At 51.8% G+C, this 11,340-nt stretch overlaps 1 protein-coding gene and 1 pseudogene across 7 annotated transcripts in view; both read right to left on the bottom strand.

Annotated features, from left to right (window-relative positions):
* The window catches only part of LOC149852767 (uncharacterized), a 29,414-nt gene that overhangs the window by 7,450 nt on the left and 10,624 nt on the right, over positions 1-11,340 (bottom strand). For 6 of the 7 annotated variants that reach the window (XM_090029741.1, XM_090029742.1, XM_090029743.1 and 3 more), the window contains 4 exons: positions 5,838-6,025; positions 5,210-5,414; positions 3,547-3,636; positions 358-533 (listed from right to left, as the gene is read on the bottom strand). In XM_090029741.1, coding sequence (XP_089885867.1) covers positions 358-533; positions 3,547-3,636; positions 5,210-5,414; positions 5,838-6,025 — 659 coding nt within the window. The remainder of the gene's footprint in view (positions 1-357; positions 534-3,546; positions 3,637-5,209; positions 5,415-5,837; positions 6,026-11,340) is intronic. The other variant, XM_090029744.1, reaches the window with a different exon arrangement.
* Positions 6,032-11,337, bottom strand: LOC149852768 (uncharacterized; annotated as a pseudogene).

Below are 11,340 nucleotides of genomic sequence, written 5' to 3'. Positions count from 1 at the left end.
TGTACAGAAGGGATCGAGTAGATAAAAGGGGTGGGGGTGTAGTTCTCTATGTTAAGGAAAGCTACGCATCCCTGCAAGCTGATGTTGGCAACCAGGGTGGACGACTGGAGACCCTCTGGGTTAAAATCCATGGGGAACATGGCACAGGGGACACAATGGTGGGAGTCACCTAGGCTATCTGTACTTGGCAGTGAGTTCCTGCTTCCCCTAAGGCCCTCCCTGCTAGCACAATTTGGATGCACCCTCTCTCTTTTTGTGACTATTCAGGTCTCTCCATTACTCTGGCTCTTCCCCGCACCCCCAACTCTTGCTAGCCGGTGCCCTGGCACCATGCTGACACCCCACTGCAACCTGTACCTTGTTCACAGCCATGTTCCCTCTGTGCTGTGGACACCTCCCCTGCTTCTCATGCACTTGGCCTGCTCCAGGTCCTCTCTCTCTTGATCTTCTTGGGGATGGACTCACCAGCTCTGGGTTTACAGGTCCTTCTTCAGAAGGCTGCTCCTCAGCTGTGCTCAGGCTCCCTGCACCTGCTGGGAAGGGAAGAGCATGCACAGGTCATAGGCCTCACTGGAACATCCATCAGTATATACATAGTGCTCATATAAAAGCTTTGCTAAAGCATTGGCCACAGCGGGCTTGATCAGCAAAGTTGGCCGATGCCTGAACTCTTCACATAAGCAAAACCTGACATGTGGGCCAGAGCGGGAGAGGGCTGTACAAGGTAGAGAACAGTGTGGAGTACCACACAGTGGAATACCACAATGATAAGGCTGGAATGGGAACCCCCAGGTTATGACGTGGAGCAAGCCCATGGCACAGAATGGCTCAAGAAAGTCAAAGTTATTGGTGGAGTGTAACATATAATGTCTTTTGATTACTGTACAAAAGGAGAAATAGAAATGAAGGAAAATTTGTATTGGCCTAGGGGAGCCTGAGTGGTGCTGTGCCAATGCCTTGTCATGGGCATATGTGCATTAGCATCCTGTCCATCAGACCATGTGCATTAGGGCCACACTTTATAGATAATAAATCTGGCCAAGGCTTTGCTATCGAACTGAGCCTGTGGTCATTCTTTAAGTCAAGGTTGATGTAGGGATCTCCTGGTAGTGATTTTTTGTCAGCTTGGCAGTCCCTGAGACTTCAAGCCCTGCCACATGTTCAAATTCAAGCTAGATAGGAACCAGTCAAAAAGTTGTTACACAATTTCAAGTGCTAACTTTGCAGCCCGTTGGCACTTTTTATAGCTGGACGGACATTTTTATGATGTCATAGTTACTTCCACGTGGCCAGTCTAAATTTATTATGCAATTAGCCAGTGAATTGTGTGAACTTAGGCATTTAGTCAACGATGCACTGCAGACTAGGCGATTTGGCGAGATGGAAGCCCAGGAAGGGTGGCTGTGCCTTAAGGAAATGATCCTTCGGGCACAGAGGGAGACAATTCTGATGCAGGGGGAAAGGGGCCAAGAGGCTTCCTTGGCTGACCAGAGAAATCCAGAGCAGCCTAAGGGTAAAAAGGGGGGCATATAAGCAGTGGAAACAGGGAGAGATTACTAAAGAGGAGTATGCCTCCTCAGCTCGCAGTTGTAGGGAGGCAGTTAGAATGGCCAAAGCTACCATGCAGCTGGGGATGGCATCCCAAGTTAAGGATAACAAAAAATTGTTTTTCAGATATATAGGGAGTAAAAGGAAGGCCCAGGGTGGAATAGGACCACTACTGAATGGTTAAAAGCAGTTGGTGACAGACATGGAGGACAAAGCTGAATTCCTCAACAAGTTCTTTGCCTCAATGTTCCTAAATGAGGGGCAAGACAAGTCTCACATTGTAGAGAGGCAACAGCTGGGTGCCAGACTACCAAGCATTGACCCTGAGATGGTGCAGAGTCACTTGGAAGGACTGGATGTGTTTAAGTCGGCAGGCCCGGATGAGCTCCATCCAAGGGTACTGAAGGCACTGGCCGATATCATTGCACAGCCACTGGCAAGAATATTTGAGCACTCGTGGCGCACGGATCAGGTCCCAGAGGACTGGAAAAGGGCCAATGTGGTCCCTATTTTCAAGAAGGGGAGGAAGAAGAATCCAGGCAACTATAGGCCAGTCAGTCTCACCTCCATCCTTGGCAAAATCTTTGAAAAGATTACTAAGGCTCATACACGTGAAAGCCCAGCAGGAAAAATTATGCAGAGGGGAAACCAGCACGAGTTCGTAGTGGGTAGATCATACCTAACTAATCTAGTCTCTTTTTATGACCAAGTTACAAAACACCTCGACACAGGAGTAGGGGTTGATATAGTTTACTTAGACTTCAGGAAGGCCTTTGATACAGTATCCCACACCATACTGGTCAACAAGTTAAGAGGCTGTGACTTGATTACACAGTCCGGTGGGTGGCAAATCGGCTAGAGGATTGTACCCAGAGAGTGGTAGTGGATGGGTCGGTATCGACCTGGAAGGGAGTGGGTAGTGGGGTCCCGCAGGGCTCGGTCCTTGGACCGATACTCTTCAACGTCTTCATCAGTGACTTGGATGAGGGAGTGAAGTGTACTCTGTCCAAGTTTGAGGATGATACAAAACTGTGGGGAGAAGTGGACACACCGGAGGGCAGGGAACAACTACAGGCAGACCTGGACAGGTTGGACAAATGGGCAGAAAACAAGAGAATGCAGTTTAACAAGGAGAAATGCAAAGTGCTGCACCTAGGGAGGAAAAATGTCCAGCACACCTACTGCCTAGGAAATGACCTGCCCGGTAGCACGGAAGCAGAAAGGGATCTTTACATGCAACACATCAATAACACCTGACAAAGACAGCGATGATGACACAGGCTAGCCCTGGTGCTCCTGGCAAAGGCAAAAGCCCTTCCACACCTGTGTGTTGGCATGTGCCAAGTCATCCCCCATACCTCAGTGTATAGGAGAGGAGAGATGAAAGAATCAAATCCTATAAGTCTTATAAAGACAACTACTACACATTACATATATTATACTGGCTACATGTGCAAAGAAAGACTGGCCACAAGAGCAGAGAAACTCTCACACCATTAACTGGTGACTCACACTATAAATTTAGACCAGCCACACATGCAAAGTCATTAACATGCGTTAAAAACTACTACCCAGCTATCAAGAGAGCCAATCAGCTGCAAAATTAGTGTCAGAAAATGTGTAACAACTTTATAGCTGACTTCTATCCAACTTTCACTTGAATGTGTAGCAAGGCCCTTCTAATAGATCTCCACAGCAATGAAGCTAGAGATGAGCCACTCTGACTCTGCCCTTGCTGGGAGGGGCAATGATGGACATCACTCCTTGTGGGAGACACGACAGGGGACCCTGGTGCTGCATCATGATCCGCATTGCAGAGGATGAGGAGGGAACAAACAGCGTCACTTCCTCCAGGGGCCGAGGGTGGCTTCTAGGTGGATGGCAAGAGAACAAGCAACATGTTGAATCGATCTCCAACAAAACACTTGAGCAGACAAGACTTTTCTACGACAGGATATGCCGCCTGCTACTAGAAAGGGCAGACTGAGCACGTCTTACCTGTCCCAAGAGAAGGCCTTTGTTTGGAGAAGCAGCCCAAGGAACCTTCATCTTCCGATGAGTCCCAGGTCTCTTCTGTGTCAGGGGAATCTGCAACAGGACAGAGGTCTGAGGTTAACTGTAAATAAAAACCAGCCCTAAGTCACTAGGAAAACCCATTGCCCACACACCTGCACCAGCCTATTCTTCAGCACAGAGGGCTCACGGAGGGTATGACAGAAGTGACTGGGTCTCCAGCACTGAAAACGATCACAGCAGCACTCAGTGTAACCATAAAAACTGTCAGTGTCTGCTCCCATGAGGCTGTGCATAGTTACCAAGCTTGCCAAAAAAACTACTAGCTGGTTAAAACTGAGCAAAGTCACTGCAAGTTTTGTCCAAGTGGAAACATTGCCAAGGACAACAAGATGTGCCCTTGTCACAAGAAAGGCTAACAGCATCCTGGGTTGTGTTAGTAGAGTGATGCTGGCAGATAGAAGGAAATGATTCTTCCCCTCTACTCCCCACTGTGACCAGTTTTGGACTCCCCACTACAGAAGGGATGTGAACAAAATGGAGAGAGTCCAGTGGAGGGCAACAAAAATGTTTAGGGGGCTGAGGCACATGACTTCTGATAAGAGACTGTGAGAACTGGGATGATTTAGTCTAGAGAAGAGAAGACTAAGGGGGGGTTGACTAGCAGCCTTCAGCTCCCTTACGGGTGGTTCCACGAAGGATGGAGCTGGACTGTACTCTGTGGTGGCAGATGACAAAACAAGGAACAATAGTTTCAAGTTGCATCAAGGGAAGTTTAGGTTAGGTATTGGGAAAAACTCTCACTAGAAAGGTAGTAAAACACTGGAACAGGCTACCCAGAGAGGGTGTAGTCTCTCTATTCTTGGAGGCTTTTAAGACCACGATGGACAAAGCCTTGGTTGGGATGATCTAGTTAGGGATGGTCCTGGCTTAAGCGGGGGGGTGGACTAGTTGACTTCCTGAGGTCCCTTCCAACCCTAATTTTCTATGATTCTATGTGCAAAAAGAGAGAAGCTTGAAAAGGAACGCCTGACAGTCTTGGTGCACTTATGCAGAAAGGGGTTTAGATAAATACCCAAAGGTGAAAACTAAGTTATACAAATAGCCTGTAAATGACCAGCAACAGCAGCAATTGTCATGGGGGAAATGATGGATATGCAAGTAACAGAAGGGAGAAGATGGCTTGGAAACAAAACAGTTTTGGACTACTAGCGTGCTGGGTTACTAGACCATGTCCCTGAATGTCCCAGTGAAACCCTGGCCTGTCTGATCAACAGGACACGGGAGCAAGATTTGCTGGCACGGTGACTAGGGTACATCTAGGTACAGGAGTGCATGCTGGCTGCTGAATAAACCTACGTGAATCCAGAAAAAACTCCTGCCTCTGGAGCATTTTCTCTCTCTCTCAACAACTTGCTGGTTCCCTAATCCCAGGTTTCAGGATAAAAACACAACAAAGATAAAGGTTCTTTCCACTGGCTGCTGCTGTCCTGTCACGCTGGAGCTGCCTGCAGACAGAGGTCAAGGCCCTGTCACCACAGAGATTCACAGCGAGAGATCCCAGCCCCTTGCACCAGGGGCTGAACAGCCAGGTAGGCACCAGTATCTGGGCCCCACGGTACCTCTACCCAAGACCCTGGCACATTACCTGGCTCCTCATAGGGCAGGGGCTCCTCTTTGGGGACACAAAGCAGCTCCTGGGGCTCTGGGGCTTCACCCCATCCTGCCTCCTCCAGGGGCACATTCCCAGGATGAAGCTGGGGCTGCTCTGGCCAGGAATAGAAAGGTTCCCTCGATGCCCCAGATCCCTGCACGTCCATGGCCATGTCCTCGACCTGCCTGCGTACTGTGACCTGGGGACAAGACAATCACACTGCTGGGAGTTGGGGCTGTGAGGGTGTATCCCCAGACACCTGGAGATGAGGAGGTAACATTGATGACCAGGGTGAAATGCTCTTACCTGGAGCATCCCTCTGCCAGCCCCAGCCAAAAACCCTCAGCCAGGGTCGCCGCCTTGATGCAGGTTTCTACACCGTGTCCCCACTCCCAGCCTGGTATCTCCTGCGGCAGGATGTCCAGAAACTGCTCTAGTACAAGCAGCTCCGGCACCTGCTCCTTCCTGCAGCACTGGGGCTCCAGCCAGCACCGGCAGAGCTCCCACAGGAAGCTGCAAACCTCCCGGGACCCCGTGGCTGCCTGGGAGCAGACACCTCAGGCCAGTGTGGCTGACACCAGTGCCCTTTCTGATGACACAGCCAAAGCACAGAGACACTCACTTGCCAGTGCTGGATGGGCTCCTCCAGAAGCTCCTGCTTGACCCGTAGTGGTGTTGCCCATCTCGGGGATGCTCTGCCTGTCCTGGCCCGGACAGCATGAGGGGCTTTCCCTGTCCTCTCAGCTCCTGCCCCAGTGCTGGAGCCAGCTGGGTCCTGCTCCTCCATCATTGCTGGATGCTGCAGAAGCACTGGGAAGAAGAGAACTAAGGCTGACTCTGGGTCCCGCTCAGCAACCAAGTTCTCTGCCTCACCCCAGCCTGGCCCTGTGCTCTCACTCTCCCGCCCCTCACATACGAGGCCTGTTGGCAGGGTCCTGGCTCCTGGCTGCCTGCGGAAAGGAGACGACAGGGTTTTATCATGTGATGGGGGAGCCAGAACTGTGACCCACCATTGCAGATCCACAGCTCCTCAGCCAGCCCCAGCCCCAGCCCCCTCGGCCTCACCCACACCAAGGGGCCATGTGGGGGGCCTTCCCTGACACAGGGCATGGGGAATGGGCTGGATTTCAGGAGTGCCCCTCCAGGGCCTCAAAGCCCCACAATGTGGTCCAAGCTGCTGGCTTCCTTCACTTCCAACCTGCAAACTCTTGCCTCAATCTGGTGCAACCTGCCCTCCCTTTGTTTCCCCCAACCACTTCAGTGCCCCTCAATCCTAACTTGCAGCCCCAAACCCCCCCAAACGAACCAATGCCCCTCACTCCCAGTCTGCAGCCCTGCTGACACCCCTCACTCCTTAGTGTAGGGCTGACCAGGTTCCACGTGCAAGCTGCTCTCTTCCCTTCCCTCCAGTCCCAAACTTCCTCTTCCTTTTCCCCATAGGCAACATGTAGGGGGTGTAGGGTAGCACTTCTCCAGACCTGGGCGCCACGCTCCTGTTGCTCCTGGCCCTAGGGCACCGGCATGGCCCCACGCTCCCACTTCCCCCATCTGCCACTGCTCCCTTCTGCCGTTTCCCTGTCCCCCTGCCCCAACTCACTGGTCCGTGTCCCAGCTACTCCTGCAGTCCCAGTGCTGCAGCTAGGAACTGCATGGAGCTGGAGTGGCCGGCTGGCGGGGTGGAGGGAGCAGGGAAATGTCTGTGTCAGGTTGGGGGGAAGGGGTAGCAAGCACGCATGCAGAGTGTATCAACAGCTAGGCAGTTGCGCGGGGCCGCGCTGGTGCACCAGGGCTAGCGCCTGTAGGGCCCAAAGTGGGGCAGCAGGAGAGTGGGGCCTGGGTTGGCAGGGGTCTATGGAGCCAGACTAGCTCCCCTATCATCCTCCTAGCTCAGTGCAACCCGATTCTACAGACCCCTGCCAGCCCAGGTCCTGCGCTCCTGTCATCCCACCTTGGGCCCCGCTGGTGCTGGCCCCAGTGCACCTCCGCAGCCCCATGCTCCCGCCCAGCTGTTGTCGCACTCCATGTGCCACTTGCTGTCCCTTCCCTCTGCCTTCTGCAGCCATTTCCCTGCCTGCCAGCCAGCTGGCAGCTCTAACACAACGTGGTTCCCAACTGCAGCGCTGTGACTGCAGGAGCCAGCCTGACCAGCCTGAGGCCTGGGGCAATCACCTGTGGTCCTCCTCTGCCTCTCTCCTCCCTTTTTCTTATCTCCATGTCCCTTGGTAGGGAGGCAGAAACAGCTCCAGAACAGAGGCTTCTGGCTGGGGGTGGGTGGCAGGGCGAGGCCGGACTTGCTGTGTCTGCCTAGTTCTCCTGCTAGCTCCCCCAGGGTCCTACTACCCCTATCTCCTGCCATCTTTGACAGGCAGCCAGGAGCAAATAAATATTCATTTTCTAAATTTTTTTAGGGGCCCCGCAGGCCAGATAGAATGGCCTGGTGGGCTGGATCTGGCCCGTAGGCTGTATTTTGCCTGCCCCATGTCTAGGGGCGGGGCCCTCACTCCTACTGCCCAGGTGTAGCAGGAACTGAAATCTGTCCCCCCCAATTCAGCATGATAATCCTGCTCCCATGGGTTCATTGGTGCCTGCTCAGGGCACAGTTCTCCCAGAAACACTACTGACATGGGGCACAGGGGTATGGCCTCTCCCCCCTGTGCAGGCACTGGTGCTAGGTAAGCAACCACCTGTAGGTGAGGCTCTTGTCACCCAGAGTGCAGAAGCAGTTTCTCCCCCATGTGCAGGCACAGGCGGTTGGTGAACATGAAGATGTGCACAAAACTCTTTCCACGCTGGCTGCAGCAGAATGGATTCTCCCTTGCGTGCTTCTGTTGGTGGTTGATGAATGTGCAAGTGTCACTGAAGCTTTTCCCACACCACAAGCAAGAAAAAAAAAGTGTCTCCCTTGCATGCAGGTGCAGGTTCTTCATCCAGTTTCAGCCTCTAGGAAAGATCTTCTAATACTACAAGCAGAACTGCCTCTTGCCTGTGTGCACATATAGGTGCACACAGGCCAGAGCACAGCTCTACGTGAAGTTCTTCTAACCCTGGGTACAAGGAAATGGTTTCTCCCTCACAGGCATACATAGATGATCTCAATGCTCATGAGTCTTGGTGCAGTTCTCACGTTGGATGCAAGAGAATGGTTTCTTTCCTGCATTCACACACAAGCGATTAATGAGGTTGGAGCTCTGCATGAAGTCCTTCCTGCACTGGCTTCAGGAGAACGGTTTCTCTGTGTGCAAGCACAGATGCTGTGTGAACTTGGAGCTTTGTGTGAAGCTTTTTCCACACTGACCGCAAGAGAACGGCTTCTCCCCTATGTGCACACGCAGGTGCCGCGTGAGTGTTGAGCTATCAAAGAAGCTCTTTCCACACTGTGGGCAGGAGAATGTTTCTCCCCTGTGTACACGCATAGGTGTTTGGCACGTTTGGACCTCTCAATGAAACCCATCCCGCAGCGGGCACAGAACAGAGTCTCCCTTGTGTGTATGCGCAGGTGCTGCCTGAGTATGGAGATCTGTGCGAAGGTCTTCCCACACTGGGTGCAAGAAAACGGTTTCTTCCCTGTGTGCACACGCAGATGACTTGTGAGCACTGACCTCTCATTGAAGCTCTTCTCAGACTGGGTGCAAGGGAACAGCTTTTTCCCCATGTGCATGCATAGATGACTTGTGAGAGTCTGGAGTTCCTTATGAAACTTTTCTCACACTGGTCCCAGGAGAATGGCTTTTCACCCACGTGCAGGTGATGTGTGAGCGTTGACCTGTTGCTGAAGATTTTGCCACACTGGCTGTAGGAGAACAGCTTCTCCCCTGTGTGCATATGCCGGTGACTGGTGAGGTTGGAGCTCTGCACAAAGTTCTTCCCACAGTAGCTGCAGGAGAAGGGTTTTTCCCCTGTGTGCACACTCAGGTGACTGGTAAGTATGGAGCTCTGCATGAAGCTCTTTCCATATCAGCTACAAAAGGGCTTCTCCCCCTGTGTGCACATAGGGGTGTTGTATGAGGGATCATCTCTTGGTGAAAGTCTTCCCATGCTGAGTGCAAGAAAAAGGTTTCTCCCCACTGTGCACATGCAGGTGGCTTGTGAGTTTGCAGCTCTTTGTGAAGCTCCTCCCACAGCGGGTGCAAGAAGATGATTTCTCACCCATGTGCAACTGCAGGTGTTGAGAAACTGCAGAGCTGTTGCTCAAACTCTGCTCACACTGGGTGCAGAAAAATGATTTCTCCCCCAAGTGCATACGCATGTGTGTGGTGAGTATGGGGCTGAGTGTGAAGCTCTTCCTACACCTGCTGCAGGAGTACAGCTTTTTGTAAGTGACTGGTGAAATAGGAGGTCTGAATGAAGCTCTTCCCACAGTGGCTGCAGGGGAAGGGTTTCTCCCCCAAGTGCTTATGCAGGTGATAGGTAAGGTTGGAGCTCTGCCTGAAGGTCTTCCTGCACTGGCTGCAGCCAAATGGTTTCTTGTCTATATGAACACACAGGTGATTGGCCAGATGGGAGATCTATGCAAAAATTTTCCCACAGTGGCTGCAGGAGAAAGGCTTCTCCTGTTTGCACATACAGATGCTGCATCAGCTTGAAGCTCTTGGTGAAGCTCTTCCAAAATGCAGGAAGGAGAATGGCTTCTCCCATGCGTACATGCATATGTGGCTTTGGAGGTAATCACACCTGGTGAAGGTCTTCTTGCACTCAGGACAGCAGTACAGCTGCTCTTCCATGTGCAAATACCTCATGAACTCAGAGGTTGCTTAGCGAGATAAAGCTCTTCCCCCACTCTGGGTAGAGGTTGGGGTGCACCACTGAATACATTTTCTGGTGCCTGAGGAGAGGGCGTGGATGGTGGAAGCTGTCCCCACACTCAGCACATAGCTGGACATTTTCCCTCCCTGTGGTTCCCCTGTGGACCCCAAGTTGCTTTTTGTCCCAAGAGTTCTCACCGGGCTCTTCACATATATGCACCCCTGCCTGCAGAGAACCATGCCTTTGAGGCTCTTCAGGTATTTCTGCCCTTCAAATCCTTCCCTGCTCCTTTCAGTCTCCACTGTTCTCTGTCTCTGTTTGGTGGGGAGCTGGTTTCCAGCCTGAAACAGCTTCAGGTTGGCAGGCCCTTCCTCATGAGACTGCTGCTGCTCAGCTCTGCCCAGTGACTCAGCATTTGCTGGAAGATGAGACCCCAAAAATTAGTCTTGCTCCAGCTGGTAAAGGGAAAGATCTGCTATTCCTCCATGCTGGGATGTGCCCCAGACCCTGGTTGGGCCTAGGTACCTCTGTGAAAACAAGAGGTCCAATTTAATGTGGACTCCTTGTCTCTGGTCTCACAGCTTGTATCCCTTGTGCCTAGTTATGGAGCAGAACGTGGACAATTCTGGTGGAAACAAAGAAGTGTTTGTATTCCCCAAAGAAGGAAAGCTTGCAAATCCCAACTGCATCTAGCAGGCATTTCATAGAGCTGGAGCTATTGACCGAATACTGCTTTATTCCTCTGACTGTTCCAGAGAGGAGGAGCAGAGTTCCAGTTCAAACTAAGCAACAGGACTAGTAACAGTGGGTAGCAGAGCATCAGCCTCTCTGCAGCCCAATCCTTAATAGCACCCACAGGGTTTCTGCCAATTCTGACAGTTGTCATGGAGCAATACAAATGAGATCATGCCCTGTCAGAGAGTATAACAGAGCTATGGCTACCGTGGGCTGGCCTATCAACTCTTGCATTGCTGAGGGAAGATGGAAACTTAAGCTCATGGTACCCCAGAGATAACAGATTTGTGCCTCAAATCAAGACAGGCTAGGCTTTGTCCCTAGCCTTTTAGTACTTCCCAGTGGGCAGCACCTCCCATCCATGACAGAAATCCTTGCCAAAATGCCTGAGAGGAGGATATGAGGATTGAAGGCAGATTTCCTACCTGAAAAGCCCTAAGTAGGCGAAGAATAAGGGATCAGTCTCCTGTCCCTGCATCACTGAACTGCAAGTAGTCAATGCACACACCTGCTGGCACAACATAGATCTGGCTAAGCTGTGCAATTTTAAAACATTGTGGCAGTAGCTCAAGGCAGGTGTTCAGGTTTCCCCCTGCGTATAAAGAGGTTCACAGATGAGGTGTGGGCGAGAAGAGGACAGGGATTTT

Source organism: Crocodylus siamensis, chromosome 15 (assembly GCF_052110815.1).
Source record: "Crocodylus siamensis isolate JL-2025a chromosome 15, ASM5211081v1, whole genome shotgun sequence".
NCBI lineage: Eukaryota > Metazoa > Chordata > Crocodylia > Crocodylidae > Crocodylus > Crocodylus siamensis.
Note: the sequence above shows the minus strand (reverse complement) of the source record. Positions and strands in the feature narration are given on the sequence as shown.